Raw genomic sequence first — 16,581 nt, 5'->3', positions numbered from 1 at the left:
TTCCACCCGCCGGGAATCAAACCCGGACCCTCTGTGTGTGAAGCAAGAGCTTTAAGGGAGGTGTTAGGCCACCAGGCCACCCAGCCAGGCCACCAGGCCTGGTCAGCTGACATAATTATTCCCAAGCCTTTTACGTGTTTCGTTCGTTCAATTTGGTGACCCTCTTCAGTTTTTGTACACAGTGCATCCCTTACTACGTCTTTGAAATCTTCCACCTCACCTTCGACAGTATTTAAGACACCGTCTTAACAATCAATATTTGCACCAATAACTCACTACAGTTGTGACCGGGTGTGGAAGTGTGAATTGCTCATTACACTATAATTTGTTCATGATTGTAGCCATGTATAAACGTAAGTAACCATTCTTACAGTATTCATTACCTTTGTAACTTGTGAGTTCATTACCTTTGTAACTTGTGAGTTCATTACCTTTGTAACTTGTGAGTTCATTACCTTGTACCTAGTTCAGCCATCACAACTTTGGGAGCCCAGTCCCTGGACCCATTACGTACCTCTGTAATCTGTAAATACCTTTGTAACTTGTCATGATTGTGACTAGACCTACCTGGAGTTCATTACCTTTGTAAATTGTGAGTTCATTACCTTTGTAAATTGTGAATTCATTACCTCTGTAACTTGCTCAGCTATCAAATCTATCAGCTATCCAGTCCCTGGACCAATTATGTACCTCTGTAATCTTTTGACTACCGCCCACAGGATGGGTATGGGGTGCATAATAAACATATTAAACTAACTAAAAGTTCTCATGATTCAGCTTCATATCGTTCCAGACCATGGAGTTGAATTCTTCTCCAGGCTGAGGGACTGACCACCTCAAATACTTTTTCTCCAAGGTTGATGGACTGATTACATCATCTTCAAGTCACTTCTACTGCTCTCTTGGTATTTGGCTGAAGAAGCCTACTGTGTAGGCGAAATAATTCAACAATAAAGATACCAAACTGTTTTGCACTTATTTAATTTAAAACTGTTTAAATTAATCGCTATTTAATGTACCATATGTGCTTTGTGTAAGTGTTGTTGGTGACGATGTTGGAGTGGAAGCTGTGATCTGCCACCACTGGGATCTGGTGGCCTGGTGGCTAACGCTCTCGCCTCACACGGTGAGGGCCTGGGTTCGATTCCCAGCCAGAGTAGAAACATTGGACGTGTTTCTTTCCACCTGTTGTCTATGTTCCCCATCAGTAAAATGGGTACCTGGGTGTTAGTCGACTGGTGTGGGTCGCATCCTGGGTGTTAGGGACTGGTGTGGGTCACATCCTGGGTGTTAGTGGACTGGTGTGGGTCACATCCTTGGTGTTAGTGGACTGGTGTGGGTCACATCCTTGGTGTTAGTGGACTGGCGTGGGTCACATCCTTGGTGTTAGTGCACTGGCGTGGGTCACATTCTGGGTGTTAGTGGACTGGTGTAGATCACATCCTGGGTGTTAGTGGACTGGTGTGGGTCACATCCTGGGTGTTAGTGGACTGGTGTGGGTCACATCCTTGGTGTTAGTGGACTGGCGTGGGTCACATCCTGGGTGTTAGTGGACTGGTGTAGATCACATCCTGGGTGTTAGTGGACTGGCGTGGGTCACATCCAGGGTGTTAGTGGACTGGTGTGGGTCACATCCTGGGTGTTAGTGGACTGGTGTGGGTCACATCCTGGGTGTTAGTGGACTGGTGTGGGTCACATCCTGGGTGTTAGTCGACTGGTGTGGGTCACATCCTGGGTGTTAGTGGACTGGTGTGGGTCACATCCTGGGTGTTAGTGGACTGGTGTGGGTCACATCCTTGGTGTTAGTGAACTGGCGTGGGTCACATCCTGAGTGTTAGTGGACTGGTGTAGATCACATCCTGGGTGTTAGTGGACTGGCGTGGGTCACATCCAGGGTGTTAGTGGACTGGTGTGGGTCACATCCTGGGTGTTAGTCGACTGGTGTGGGTCACATCCTGGGTGTTAGTGGACTGGTGTGGGTCACATCCTGGGTGTTAGTGGACTGGTGTGGGTCACTTCCTGGGTGTTAGTCGACTGGTGTGGGTCACATCCTGGGTGTTAGTGGACTGGTGTTGGTCACATCCTGGGTGTTAGTCGACTGGTGTGGGTCACATCCTGGGTGTTAGTCGACTGGTGTGGGTCACATCCTGGGTGTCAGTGGACTGGCATGGGTCACATCCTGGGTGTTAGTGGACTGGAGTGGGTCACATCCTGGGTGTCAGTCGACTGGTGTGGGTCACATCCTGGGTGTTAGTGGACTGGCATGCGTCACATCCTGGGTGTTAGTGGACTGGTGTGGGTCACATCCTGGGTGTTAGTGAACTGGTGTGGGTCACATCCTGGGTGATAGTGGACTGGTGTGGGTCACATCCTGGGTGTTAGTCGACTGGTGTGGGTCACATCCTGGGTGTTAGTGGACTGGTGTGGGTCACATCCTGGGTGTTAGTGGACTGGTGTGGGTCACATCCTGGGTGTTAGTGGACTGGTGTGGGTCACATCCTGGGTGTTAGTCGACTGGTGTGGGTCACATCCTGGGTGTTAGTCGACTGGTGTGGGTCACATCCTGGGTGTTAGTCGACTGGTGTGGGTCACATCCTGGGTGTTAGTCGACTGGTGTGGGTCACATCCTGGGTGTTAGTGGACTGGTGTGGGTCACATCCTGGGTGTTAGTCGACTGGTGTGGGTCACATCCTGGGTGTTAGTCGACTGGTGTGGGTCACATCCTGGGTGTTAGTCGACTGGTGTGGGTCACATCCTGGGTGTTAGTCGACTGGTGTGGGTCACATCCTGGGTGTTAGTCGACTGGTGTGGGTCACATCCTGGGTGTTAGTCGACTGGTGTGGGTCACATCCTGGGTGTTAGTCGACTGGTGTGGGTCACATCCTGGGTGTTAGTGGACTGGTGTGGGTCACATCCTGGGTGTTAGTCGACTGGTGTGGGTCACATCCTGGGTGTTAGTGGACTGGTGTGGGTCACATCCTGGGTGTTAGTCGACTGGTGTGGGTCACATCCTGGGTGTTAGTCGACTGGTGTGGGTCACATCCTGGGTGTTAGTCGACTGGTGTGGGTCACATCCTGGGTGTTAGTCGACTGGTGTGGGTCACATCCTGGGTGTTAGTGGACTGGTGTGGGTCACATCCTGGGTGTTAGTCGACTGGTGTGGGTCACATCCTGGGTGTTAGTGGACTGGTGTGGGTCACATCCTGGGTGTTAGTGGACTGGTGTGGGTCACATCCTGGGTGTTAGTGCACTTGTGTGGGTCACATCCTGGGTGTTAGTGGACTGGTGTGGGTCACATCCTGGGTGTTAGTGGACTGGTGTGGGTCACATCCTGGGTGTTAGTGCACTGGTGTGGGTCACATCCTGGGTGTTAGTGGACTGGTGTGGGTCACATCCTGGGTGTTAGTGCACTGGTGTGGGTCACATCCTGGGTGTTAGTGCACTGGTGTGGGTTGCATCCTGGGACACTGACCTAAGTTGCAGGTAATGCTCAGCATAACAAGGGGCTTTCTACATAGTAGTATGTCACTGATGTCAGCCATCAGTTACACAACCCAGGGCAACATGGGTTTAGAACAGGTCGCTCCTGTCTGTCTCAACTACTGGATCACTACGACAAGGTCCTAAATGCACTAGAAGACAAAAAGAATGCAGATGTAATATATACAGACTTTGCAAAAGCCTTCGACAAGTGTGACCATGGCGTAATAGCGCACAAAATGCGCGCTAAAGGAATAACAGGAAAAGTTGGTCGATGGATCTATAATTTCCTCACTAACAGAACACAGAGAGTAGTCGTCAACAGAGTAAAGTCCGAGGCAGCTACGGTGAAAAGCTCTGTTCCACAAGGCACAGTACTAGCTCCCATCTTGTTCCTCATCCTCATATCCGACATAGACAAGGATGTCAGCCACAGCACCGTGTCTTCCTTTGCAGATGACACCCGAATCTGCATGACAGTGTCTTCCATTGCAGACACTGCAAGGCTCCAGGCGGACATCAACCAAATCTTTCAGTGGGCTGCAGAAAACAATATGAAGTTCAACGATGAGAAATTTCAATTACTCAGATATGGTAAACATGAGGAAATTAAATCTTCATCAGAGTACAAAACAAATTCTGGCCACAAAATAGAGCGAAACACCAACGTCAAAGACCTGGGAGTGATTATGTCGGAGGATCTCACCTTCAAGGACCATAACATTGTATCAATCGCATCTGCTAGAAAAATGACAGGATGGATAATGAGAACCTTCAAAACTAGGGAGGCCAAGCCCATGATGACACTCTTCAGGTCACTTGTTCTATCTAGGCTGGAATATTGCTGCACTCTAACAGCACCTTTCAAGGCAGGTGAAATTGCCGACCTAGAAAATGTACAGAGAACTTTCACGGCGCGCATAACGGAGATAAAACACCTCAATTACTGGGAGCGCTTGAGGTTTCTAAACCTGTATTCCCTGGAACGCAGGAGGGAGAGATACATGATTATATACACCTGGAAAATCCTAGAGGGACTAGTACCGAACTTGCACACGAAAATCACTCACTACGAAAGCAAAAGACTTGGCAGACGATGCACCATCCCCCCAATGAAAAGCAGGGGTGTCACTAGCACGTTAAGAGACCATACAATAAGTGTCAGGGGACCGAGACTGTTCAACTGCCTCCCAGCACACATAAGGGGGATTACCAACAGACCCCTGGCAGTCTTCAAGCTGGCACTGGACAAGCACCTAAAGTCAGTTCCTGATCAGCCGGGCTGTGGCTCGTACGTTGGTTTGCGTGCAGCCAGCAGCAACAGCCTGGTTGATCAGGCGCTGATCCACCAGGAGGCCTGGTCACAGACCGGGCCGCGGGGGCGTTGACCCCCGAAACTCTCTCCAGGTAAACTCCAGGTAAACCATGTACATGTACTTGTAGTAAATAGATATATTGTGTACCTTCCGGGATGAATCCAGATATTAAACAGGAGAATCCGCCAAGCAGGAACACGAACGACAGTGAGCCCTTCCTTCCCATTCTGTGGAAGGAGAATCTTACAGTAACAACATACTCGTCTATCATACAGTGCAGAGTGTTATTCACTAACAACCTGCAAGGCTCTCACACACTGTGTGTAATAAGGATCATCCAGTAACAACCTCCAAGACTCTCACACTGTGTGTAATAAGGATCTTCCAGTAACAACCTCCAAGACTCTCACACTGTGTGTAATAAGGATCTTCCAGTAACAACCTCCAAGACTCTCACACTGTGTGTAATAAGGATCTTCCAGTAACAACTTCCAAGACTCTCACACTGTGTGTAATAAGGATCTTCCAGTAACAACCTCCAAGACTCTCACACTGTGTGTAATAAGGATCTTCCAGTAACAACTCTCACTGTGTGTAATAAGGATTATCCAGTAACAACCTCCAAGACTCTCACACTGTGTGTAATAAGGATCTTCCAGTAACAACTCACACTGTGTGTAATAAGGATTATCCAGTAACAACCTCCAAGACTCTCACACCGTGTGTAATAAGGATTATCCAGTAACAAAGAAATAAACTTATTTAATGTTTAACCTTCCTATTATCTGATAAATATGATAAAATCAACAAATAAAAAATAACAATACAGGTAGTTAATTATCAGAAGTTCAAAGTAATATACATTCCAGGAACATTTCAAGATGTTTTAAGATTCTTATTACATTGGTACCTTGGGATACGAGCACCTCAAAATTCGAACAATTATGTAAGCGTATTTTTGTAAGTGCTTTTGCAAGTGTACTTTTGGGGGTCTGAAACTGATTAATTTATGTTATTCCTTATGGGAATAAATTCGTTCGGTATCGTAACTTGAATATCCTTCTGGAACTACAGTGGACCCCCGCCTAACGATTACCTCCGAATGTGACCAATTATGTAAGTGTATTTATGTAAGTGCGTTTGTACGTGTATGTTTGGGGGTCTGAAATGGACTAATCTACTTCACAATATTCCTTATGGGAACAAATTCGGTCAGTACTGGCACCTGAACATACTTCTGGAGTGAAAAAATATCGTTAACCGGGGGTCCACTGTAATTAAGTTCGTAACCCGAGGTATCACTATTGTTTTGTTTAGCATATTTTGTTTATTATCTGATGAGTGCCGTCTATCTCTCCTTTTTTTTCAATATGTCGGCCGTCTCCCACCGAGGCAGGGTGACCCAAAAAAGAAAGAAAATCACCAAAAAGAAAATACTTTCATTATCATTAAACACTTCACCTCATACATAATTACTATCTTTGTAGTGGCACTCAGATACAACAGTTTAGAAGTCCCTCCAAACTGCCAGTATCTCAAACCCCTAAAAGTGCAAGCACTGTAATTCCCATTTAAAGGACTCAAGTCCGGCTAACCGGTTTCCCTGAATCCCTTATCTCAGTATATATATATATACACTCAACTTTAATACCAAAAGGACCCAAACACATGACTGCTTTTATGACAGTCAAGAGTTGTTAGGCTTTATGCATAATTAACATAGGCATAAGTTATCTTTCTGAACTTTGCAAGGAATGAAGATATTACCTGACAGAGTCCATATATTTCTAGAATTACCAACAATATGTTTAGTAATAGGACACAAGCGCAACTAATGTGACGTTTTATTGCGGCAACGTTTCGCTCTCCAGGAGCTTTATCAAGCCGTACAAACACAAAATAAAACATCACATTAGTTACACCTGTGTTCTTTTAGTTTACAAGTTATTACCTGTCAAGGATAAAGAACGAGAAGATGTAGGATGGAATCTCAATCAGCATAATAACGATGAAATTAACAAAGATATTGCCACCCAAACTGCCAGAGTTGGAGGAGAGTCCATAGTACACCAGAGCGCACACAGACCTGTCAGATATATTATTATTATTACCATTACATTCACCTTTGTAACATGGTCATGATTGTCACGATCTAGTTCATTACCTTTGTAACTTGTCATGATTGTGACCAGATCTACCTGGAGTTCATTACCTTTGTAACTGGTCATGATTGTGACCAGATCTACCTGGAGTTCATTACCTTTGTAACTGGTCATGACTGTGACCAGATATACCTGGAGTTTATTACCTTTGTAACTTGTCAAGATTGTGACCAGATCTACCTGGAGTTCATTACCTTTGTAACTGGTCATGATTGTGACCAGATCTACCTGGAGTTCATTACCTTTGTAACTGGTCATGATTGTGACCAGATCTACCTGCAGTTCATTACCTTTGTAACTGGTCATGATTGTGACCAGATCTACCTGCAGTTCATTACCTTTGTAACTAGTCATGATTGTGACCAGATCTACCTGGAGTTCATTACCTTTGTATCTAGTCATGATTGTGACCAGATCTACCTGGAGTTCATTACCTTTGTAACTGGTCATGATTGTGACCAGATCTACCTGGAGTTCATTACCTTTGTAACTAGTCATGATTGTGACCAGATCTACCTGGAGTTTATTACCTTTGTAACTAGTCATGATTGTGACCAGATCTACCTGGAGTTCATTACCTTTGTAACTGGTCATGATTGTGACCAGATCTACCTGGAGTTCATTACCTTTGTAACTGGTCATGATTGTGACCAGATCTACCTGGAGTTCATTACCTTTGTAACTAGTCATGATTGTGACCAGATCTACCTGGAGTTCATTACCTTTGTAACTGGTCATGATTGTGACCAGATCTACCTGGAGTTCATTACCTTTGTAACTGGTCATGATTGTGACCAGATCTACCTGGAGTTCATTACCTTTGTAACTGGTCATGATTGTGACGAGATCTACCTGGAGTTCATTACCTTTGTAACTGGTCATGATTGTGACCAGATCTACCTGGAGTTCATTACCTTTGTAACTAGTCATGATTGTGACCAGATCTACCTGGAGTTCATTACCTTTGTAACTAGTCATGATTGTGACCAGATCTACCTGGAGTTCATTACCTTTGTAACTGGTCATGATTGTGACCAGATCTACCTGGAGTTCATTACCTTTGTAACTGGTCATGATTGTGACCAGATCTACCTGGAGTTCATTACCTTTGTAACTGGTCATGATTGTGACCAGATCTACATGGAGTTCATTACCTTTGTAACTGGTCATGATTGTGACCAGATCTACCTGGAGTTCATTACCTTTGTAACTGGTCATGATTGTGACCAGATCTACCTGGAGTTCATTACCTTTGTAACTGGTCATGATTGTGACCAGATCTACCTGGAGTTCATTACCTTTGTAACTGGTCATGACTGTGACCAGATCTACCTGGAGTTCATTACCTTTGTAACTAGTCATGATTGTGACCAGATCTACCTGGAGTTTATTACCTTTGTAACTAGTCATGATTGTGACCAGATCTACCTGGAGTTCATTACCTTTGTAACTGGTCATGATTGTGACCAGATCTACCTGGAGTTCATTACCTTTGTAACTGGTCATGATTGTGACCAGATCTACCTGGAGTTCATTACCTTTGTAACTAGTCATGATTGTGACCAGATCTACCTGGAGTTCATTACCTTTGTAACTGGTCATGATTGTGACCAGATCTACCTGGAGTTCATTACCTTTGTAACTGGTCATGATTGTGACCAGATCTACCTGGAGTTCATTACCTTTGTAACTGGTCATGATTGTGACGAGATCTACCTGGAGTTCATTACCTTTGTAACTGGTCATGATTGTGACCAGATCTACCTGGAGTTCATTACCTTTGTAACTAGTCATGATTGTGACCAGATCTACCTGGAGTTCATTACCTTTGTAACTAGTCATGATTGTGACCAGATCTACCTGGAGTTCATTACCTTTGTAACTGGTCATGATTGTGACCAGATCTACCTGGAGTTCATTACCTTTGTAACTGGTCATGATTGTGACCAGATCTACCTGGAGTTCATTACCTTTGTAACTGGTCATGATTGTGACCAGATCTACATGGAGTTCATTACCTTTGTAACTGGTCATGATTGTGACCAGATCTACCTGGAGTTCATTACCTTTGTAACTGGTCATGATTGTGACCAGATCTACCTGGAGTTCATTACCCTTGTAACTGGTCATGATTGTGACCAGATCTACCTGGAGTTCATTACCTTTGTAACTGGTCATGACTGTGACCAGATCTACCTGGAGTTCATTACCTTTGTAACTGGTCATGATTGTGACCAGATCTACCTGCAGTTCATTACCTTTGTAACTTGTTCAGCTATCAAAACTTTGGAGTCTAGTCTGTAGACCCATTATGTACTTCAGTAATGTTGAGGTACAGACCCTGGACCCATTACATACCTCTGTAATGTTGAGGTACAGTCCCTGGACCCATTATGTACTTCAGTAATGTTGAGGTACAGTCCCTGGACCCATTACGTACCTCTGTAATGTTGAGGTACAGTCCCTGGACCCATTATGTACTTCAGTAATGTTGAGGTACAGTCCCTGGACCCATTATGTACCTCTGTAATGTTGAGGTACAGTCCCTGGACCCATTATGTACTTCAGTAATGTTGAGGTACAGTCCCTGGACCCATTATGTACCTCTGTAACATTGAGTTACAGACCCTGGACCCATTATGTATCTGTAATGTTGAGGTACAGTCCCTGGACCCATTATGTACCTCTGTAATGTTGAGGTAAAGTCCCTGGACCCATTATGTACCTCTGTAATGTTGAGGTACAGTCCCTGGACCCATTATGTACCTCGGTAATGTTGAGGTCCAATCCCTGGACCCATTATGTACCTCTGTAATGTTGAGGTATAGTCCCTGGACCCATTATGTACCTCTGTAATGTTGAGGTACAGTCCCTGGACCCATTATGTACCTCTGTAATGTTGAGGTACAGTCCTTGGACACATTATGTACCTCTGTAATGTTGAGGTACAGACCCTGGACCCATTATGTACCTCTCTGATGTTGAGGTAAAGACCCTGGACCCATTATGTACCTCTGTATTACTGAGATACAGTCCCTGGACCCATTATGTACCTCTGTAATGTTGAGGTACAGTTCCTAGACCCATTATGTACCTCTGTAATGTCGAGGAACAGTCTCTGGACCCATTATGTACCTCTGTAATATTGAGGTACAGACCCTGGACCCATTATGTATCTGTAATGTTGAGATACAGTCCCTGGACCCATTATGTACCTCTGTAATGTTGAGGTAAGGTCCCTGGACCCATTATGTAACTCTGTTATATTAAGGTACAGTCCCTGGACCCATTATGTACCTCTGTAATGTTCAGGTACAGTCCCTGGACCCATTATGTACCTCTGTGATGTTGAGGTAAAGACCCTGGACCCATTATGTACCTCTGTAATGTTGAGGTACAGTCCTTGGACCCATTATGTACCTCTGTAACATTGAGGTACAGTCCCTGGACCCATTATGTACCTCTGTAATGTTGAGGTACAGTTCCTGAGCCCATTACATACCTCTGTAATGTTGAGGTAGAGTCCCTGGACCCATTATCTACCTCTGTAATATTGAGGTACAGACCCTGGACCCATTATGTATCTGTAATGTTGAGATACAGTCCCTGGACCCATTATGTACCTCTGTAATGTTGAGGTGCAGTCCCTGGACCCATTATGTACCTCTGTAACATTGAGGTACAGACCCAGGACCCATTATGCATCTGTAATGTTGAGGTACAGTCCCTGGATCCATTATGTACCTCAGTAATGTTGAGGTACAGTCCCTGGACCCATTATGTACCTCTGTAGTCTTTCGACTACCGCCCACAGGATGGATACGAGGTGCATAATACAATATTAAAGTTCACATACAGACATTAAGCCCTTAATGGTAACACAGAGCCTGGCCATGAACACTTTTATACTTTTTTCTTGAAGGATGTCGTACAGATAGCGGTAAAATGGGTACCTGGGTGCTAGTGAACTGGTGTGGGTGGCATCCTGGGTGTTAATGAACTGGTGTGGGTCACATCCTTGTTGTTAGTGGACTGCAGTGGGTCATCTCCTGGGTGTTAGTGGACTGGTGTGGGTCACATCCTGGGTGTTAGTGGACTGGTGTGGGTCACATCCTGGGTGTTAGTGGACTGGTGTGGGTGGCATCCTGGGTGGTAGTGGACTGGTGTGGGACACATCCTGGGTGTTAGTGGACTGGTGTGGGACACATCCTGGGTGTTAGTGGACTGGTGTGGGTCACATCCTGGGTGTTAGTGGACTGGTGTGGGTCACATCCTGGGTGTTAGTGGACTGGTGTGGGTCACATCCTGGGTGTTAGTGGACTGGTGTGGGTGCATCCTGGGTGTTAGTGGACTGGTGTGGGTCACATCCTGGGTGTTAGTGGACTGGTGTGGGTCACATCCTGGGTGTTAGTGGACTGGTGTGGGTGCATCCTGGGTGTTAGTGGACTGGTGTGGGTGGCATCCTGGGAGTTAGTGGACTGGTGTGGGTGGCATCCTGGGTGTTAGTGGACTGGTGTGGGTGGCATCCTGGGTGTTAGTGGACTGGTGTGGGTGGCATCCAGGGTGTTAGTGGACTTGTGTGGGTCATCCTGGGTGCTAGTGAACTGGTGTGGGTGGCATCCTGGGTGTTAGAGGACTGGTGTGGGTGGCATCCTGTGTGTTAGTGGACTGGTGTGGGTGGTATCCTGAGTGTTAGTGGACTGGTGTGGGTGGCATCCTGGGTGTTAGCGGACTGGTGTGGGTGGCATCCTGGGTGTTAGTGGACTGGTCTAGGTGGCATCCTGGGTGTCAGTGGACTGGTGTGGGTGGCATCCTGGGTGTTAGTGAACTGATGTGGGTGGCATCCTGGGTGCTAGTGAACTGGTGTGGGTGGCATCCTGGGTGTTAGTGGACTGGTGTGGGTGGCATCCTGGGTGTTAGTGAACTGGTGTGGGTCACATCCGGGGTGTTAGTGAACTGGTGTGGGTGGCATCCTGAGTGTTAGTGGACTGGTGTTGGTCACATCCTGTGTGTTAGTGGATTGGTGTGGGTCACATCCTGGGTGTTAGTGGACTGGTGTGGGTGCATCCTGGGTGTTAGTGGACTGGTGTGGGTGACATCCTGGGTGTTAGTGGACTGGTTTGGGTCAAATCCTGGGTGTTAGTGGACTGGTGTGGGTGCATCCTGGGTGTTAGTGGACTGGTGTGAGTGTCATCCTGGGTGTTAGTGGAGTGATGTGGGTGGCATCCTGGGTGTTAGTGGTCTGGTGTGGGTGGCATCCTGGGTGTTAGTGGACTGGTGTGGGTCATCCTGGGTGCTAGTGAACTGGTGTGGGTGGCATCCTGGGTGTTAGAGGACTGGTGTGGGTGGCATCCTGTGTGTTAGTGGACTGGTGTGGGTGGTATCCTGGGTGTTAGTGGACTGGTGTGGGTCACATCCTGGGTGTTAGTGGACTGGTGTGGGTCACATCCTGGGTGTTAGTGGACTGGTGTGGGTCACATCCTGGGTGTTAGTGGACTGGTGTGGGTCACATCCTGGGTGTTAGTGGACTGGTGTGGGTGCATCCTGGGTGTTAGTAGACTTGTGTGGGTGGCATCCTGGGTGTTAGTGGACTGGTATGGGAGGCATCCTGGGTGTTAGTGGACTGGTGTGGGTGGCATCCTGAGTGTTAGTGGACTGGTGTGGGTGGCATCCTGGGTGTTAGTGGACTGGTGTGGGTCACATCCTGGGTGCTAGTGAACTGGTGTGGGTGGCATCCTGGGTGTTAGTGGACTGGTGTGGGTGGCATCCTGGGTGTTAGTGGACTGGTGTGGGTGGCATCCTGGGTGTTAGTGGACTGGTGTGGGTGGCATCCTGGGTGTTAGCAGACTGGTGTGGGTGGCATCCTGGGTGTTAGTGGACTGGTCTAGGTGGCTTCCTGGGTGTCAGTGGACTGGTGTGGGTGGCATCCTGGGTGTTAGTGGACTGGTGTGTGTGGCATCCTAGGTGTTAGTGGACTGGTGTGGGTCACATCTCGGTGTTAGTGGACTGGTGTGGGTCACATCATGAGTGTTAGTGGACTGGTGTGGGTCACATCCTGGTGTTAGTGGACTGGTGTGGGTCACATCTCGGTGTTAGTGGACTGGTGTGGGTCACATCCTGGGTGTTAGTGGACTGGTGTGGGTGGCATCCTGAGTGTTAGTGGACTGGTGTGGGTCACATCCTGGGTGTTAGTGGACTGGTGTGGGTCAAATCCTGGGTGTTAGTGGACTGGTGTGGGTCACATCCTGGGTGTTAGTGGACTGGTGTGGGTGGCATCCTGAGTGTTAGTGGACTGGTGTGGGTCACATCCTGGGTGTTAGTGGACTGGTGTGGGCCACATCCTGGGTGTTAGTGGACTGGTGTGGGTCACATCCTGGGTGTTAGTGGACTGGTGTGGGTCACATCCTGGGTGTTAGTGGACTGGTGTGGGTGGCATCCTGGGTGTTAGTGGACTGGTGTGGGTCACATCTCGGTGTTAGTGGACTGGTGTGGGTCACATCATGAGTGTTAGTGGACTGGTGTGGGTCACATCCTTGTTGTTAGTGGACTGCAGTGGGTCATCTCCTGGGTGTTAGTGGACTGCAGTGGGTCATCTCCTGGGTGTTAGTGGACTGGTGTTGGTCACATCCTGTGTACTCACCTAGTTGTACTCACCTAGTTGAGGTTGCGGGGGTCGAGTCCGAGCTCCTGGCCCCGCCTCTTCACTGATCGCTACTAGGTCACTCTCCCCGAGCCGTGAGCTTTATCATACCTCTGCTTAAAGCTATGTATGGATCCTGCCTCCACTACATCGCTTCCCAAACTATTCCACTTACTGACTACTCTGTGGCTGAAGAAATACTTCCTAACATCCCTGTGATTCATCTGTGTCTTTAGCTTCCAACTGTGTCCCCTTGTTGCTGTGTCCAAACTCTGGAACATCCTGTCTTTGTCCACCTTGTCAATTCCCCTCAGTATTTTGTATGTCGTTATCATGTCCCCCCTATCTCTCCTGTCCTCCAGTGTCGTCAGGTTGATTTCCCTTAACCTCTCCTCGTAGGACATACCTCTTAGCTCTGGGACTAGTCTTGTTGCAAACCTTTGCACTTTCTCTAGTTTCTTTACGTGCTTGGCTAGGTGTGGGTTCCAAACTGGTGCCGCATACTCCAATATGGGCCTAACGTATACGGTGTACAGGGTCCTGAACGATTCCTTATTAAGATGTCGGAATGCTGTTCTGAGGTTTGCTAGGCGCCCATATGCTGCAGCAGTTATTTGGTTGATGTGCGCTTCAGGAGATGTGCCTGGTGTTATACTCACCCCAAGATCTTTTTCCTTGAGTGAGGTTTGTAGTCTCTGACCCCCTAGACTGTACTCCGTCTGCGGCCTTCTTTGCCCTTCCCCAATCTTCATGACTTTGCACTTGGTGGGATTGAACTCCAGGAGCCAATTGCTGGACCAGGTCTGCAGCCTGTCCAGATCCCTTTGTAGTTCTGCCTGGTCTTCGATCGAGTGTATTCTTCTCATCAACTTCACGTCATCTGCAAACAGGGACACCTCAGAGTCTATTCCTTCCGTCATGTCGTTCACAAATACCAGAAACAGCACTGGTCCTAGGACTGACCCCTGCGGGACCCCGCTGGTCACAGGTGCCCACTCTGACACCTCGCCACGTACCATGACTCGCTGCTGTCTTCCTGACAAGTATTCCCTGATCCATTGTAGTGCCTTCCCTGTTATCCCTGCTTGGTCCTCCAGTTTTTGCACCAATCTCTTGTGGGGAACTGTGTCAAACGCCTTCTTGCAGTCCAAGAAAATGCAATCCACCCACCCCTCTCTCTCTTGTCTTACTGCTGTCACCATGTCATAGAACTCCAGTAGGTTTGTGACACAGGATTTCCCGTCCCTGAAACCATGCTGGCTGCTGTTGATGAGATCATTCCTTTCTAGGTGTTCCACCACTCTTCTCCTGATAATCTTCTCCATGATTTTGCATACTATACATGTCAGTGACACTGGTCTGTAGTTTAACGCTTCATGTCTGTCTCCTTTTTTAAAGATTGGGACTACATTTGCTGTCTTCCATGCCTCAGGCAATCTCCCTGTTTCGATAGATGTATTGAATATTGTTGTTAGGGGTACACATAGCGCCTCTGCTCCCTCTCTCAATACCCATGGGGAGATGTTATCTGGCCCCATTGCCTTTGAGGTATCTAGCTCACTCAGAAGCCTCTTCACTTCTTCCTCGGTTGTGTGCACTGTGTCCAGCACTTGGTGGTGTGCCCCACCTCTCCGTCTTTCTGGAGTCCCTTCTGTCTCCTCTGTGAACACTTCTTTGAATCTCTTGTTGAGTTCTTCACATACTTCACGGTCATTTCCTGTTGTCTCTCCTCCTTCCTTCCTTAGCCTGATTACCTGGTCCTTGACTGTTGTTTTCCTCCTGATGTGGCTGTACAACAGTTTCGGGTCAGATTTGGCTTTCGCTGCTATGTCATTTTCATATTGTCTTTGGGCCTCCCTTCTTATCTGTGCATATTCGTTTCTGGCTCTACGACTGTTCTCCTTATTCTCCTGGGTCCTTTGCCTTCTATATTTCTTCCATTCCCTAGCACACTTGGTTTTTGCCTCCCTGCACCTTTGGGTAAACCATGGGCTCATCCTGGCTTTTTCATTACTCCTGTTACCCTTGGGTACAAACCTCTCCTCAGCCTCCTTGCATTTTGTTGTTACATATTCCATCATCTCATTAACTGGCTTCCCTGCCAGTTCTCTGTCCCACTGAACCCCGTTCAGGTAGTTCCTCATTCCTGTGTAGTCCCCTTTCTTGTAGTTTGGCTTCATTCGTCCTGGCCTTCCTGCTTCTCCCTCCACTTGTAGCTCTACTGTGTATTCGAAGCTTAAAACCACATGGTCACTGGCCCCAAGGGGTCTTTCATATGTGATGTCCTCGATATCTGCACTACTGAAGGTGAATACTAAGTCCAGCCTTGCTGGTTCATCCTCTCCTCTCTCTCTTGTAGTGTCCCTTACGTGTTGGTACATGAAGTTCTCCAGTACCACCTCCATCATCTTAGCCCTCCATGTATCTTGGCCCCCATGTGGGTCCAAGTTCTCCCAATCGATCTCCTTGTGGTTAAAGTCCCCCATGATCAGGAGCTTTGCACTGCATGCATGAGCTCTTCTGGCCGCTCTAGCCAGTGTGTCAACCATCGTTCTATTGCTCTCGTCGTACTCTTGCCTTGGCCTCCTGCTGTTCTGTGGTGGGTTATACATCACTGCTATTACCACCTTGGGACCTCCAGAGTGAAGTGTTCCCACTATGTAATCACTTTCTTCTCCGCTATCTCCTCTCTCCAGCTCATCAAAATTCCAGCGATTTTTGATCAGCAATGCCACTCCTCCACCCCCCCTGTTCCCTCTGTCTTTCCTCAGGATTTGGTATCCCGTTGGAAAGATGGCATCTGTTATCATACCTGTAAGCTTGGTTTCTGTAAGAGCTATGATGTCCGGTGATGCTTCTTTGACTCTTTCGTGCCACTCCTCCCACTTATTTGTTATTCCATCAGCGTTTGTGTACCATACCTTCAGTTTCCTTTCCAACACTGTGGTTTGGGGGGCCTGTGGGGGTGGGAGACCTGGTGGCA

At 47.5% G+C, this 16,581-nt stretch overlaps 1 protein-coding gene across 1 annotated transcript in view; it reads right to left on the bottom strand.

Moving 5' to 3' along the window:
* The window catches only part of LOC128703267 (organic cation transporter protein), a gene marked incomplete at its 3' end in the record, with an annotated part of 91,618 nt that overhangs the window by 13,418 nt on the left and 61,619 nt on the right, over window positions 1-16,581 (bottom strand). The window contains 2 exon segments of the mRNA XM_070080647.1: window positions 4,944-5,023; window positions 6,748-6,882. Coding sequence (XP_069936748.1) covers window positions 4,944-5,023; window positions 6,748-6,882 — 215 coding nt within the window.

Source organism: Cherax quadricarinatus, unplaced genomic scaffold (assembly GCF_038502225.1).
Source record: "Cherax quadricarinatus isolate ZL_2023a unplaced genomic scaffold, ASM3850222v1 Contig757, whole genome shotgun sequence".
In the NCBI taxonomy this organism is placed as follows: domain Eukaryota; kingdom Metazoa; phylum Arthropoda; class Malacostraca; order Decapoda; family Parastacidae; genus Cherax; species Cherax quadricarinatus.
The sequence above is the reverse complement of the archived record's forward strand: the minus strand, read 5'-3'. Positions and strand labels throughout refer to the sequence as shown.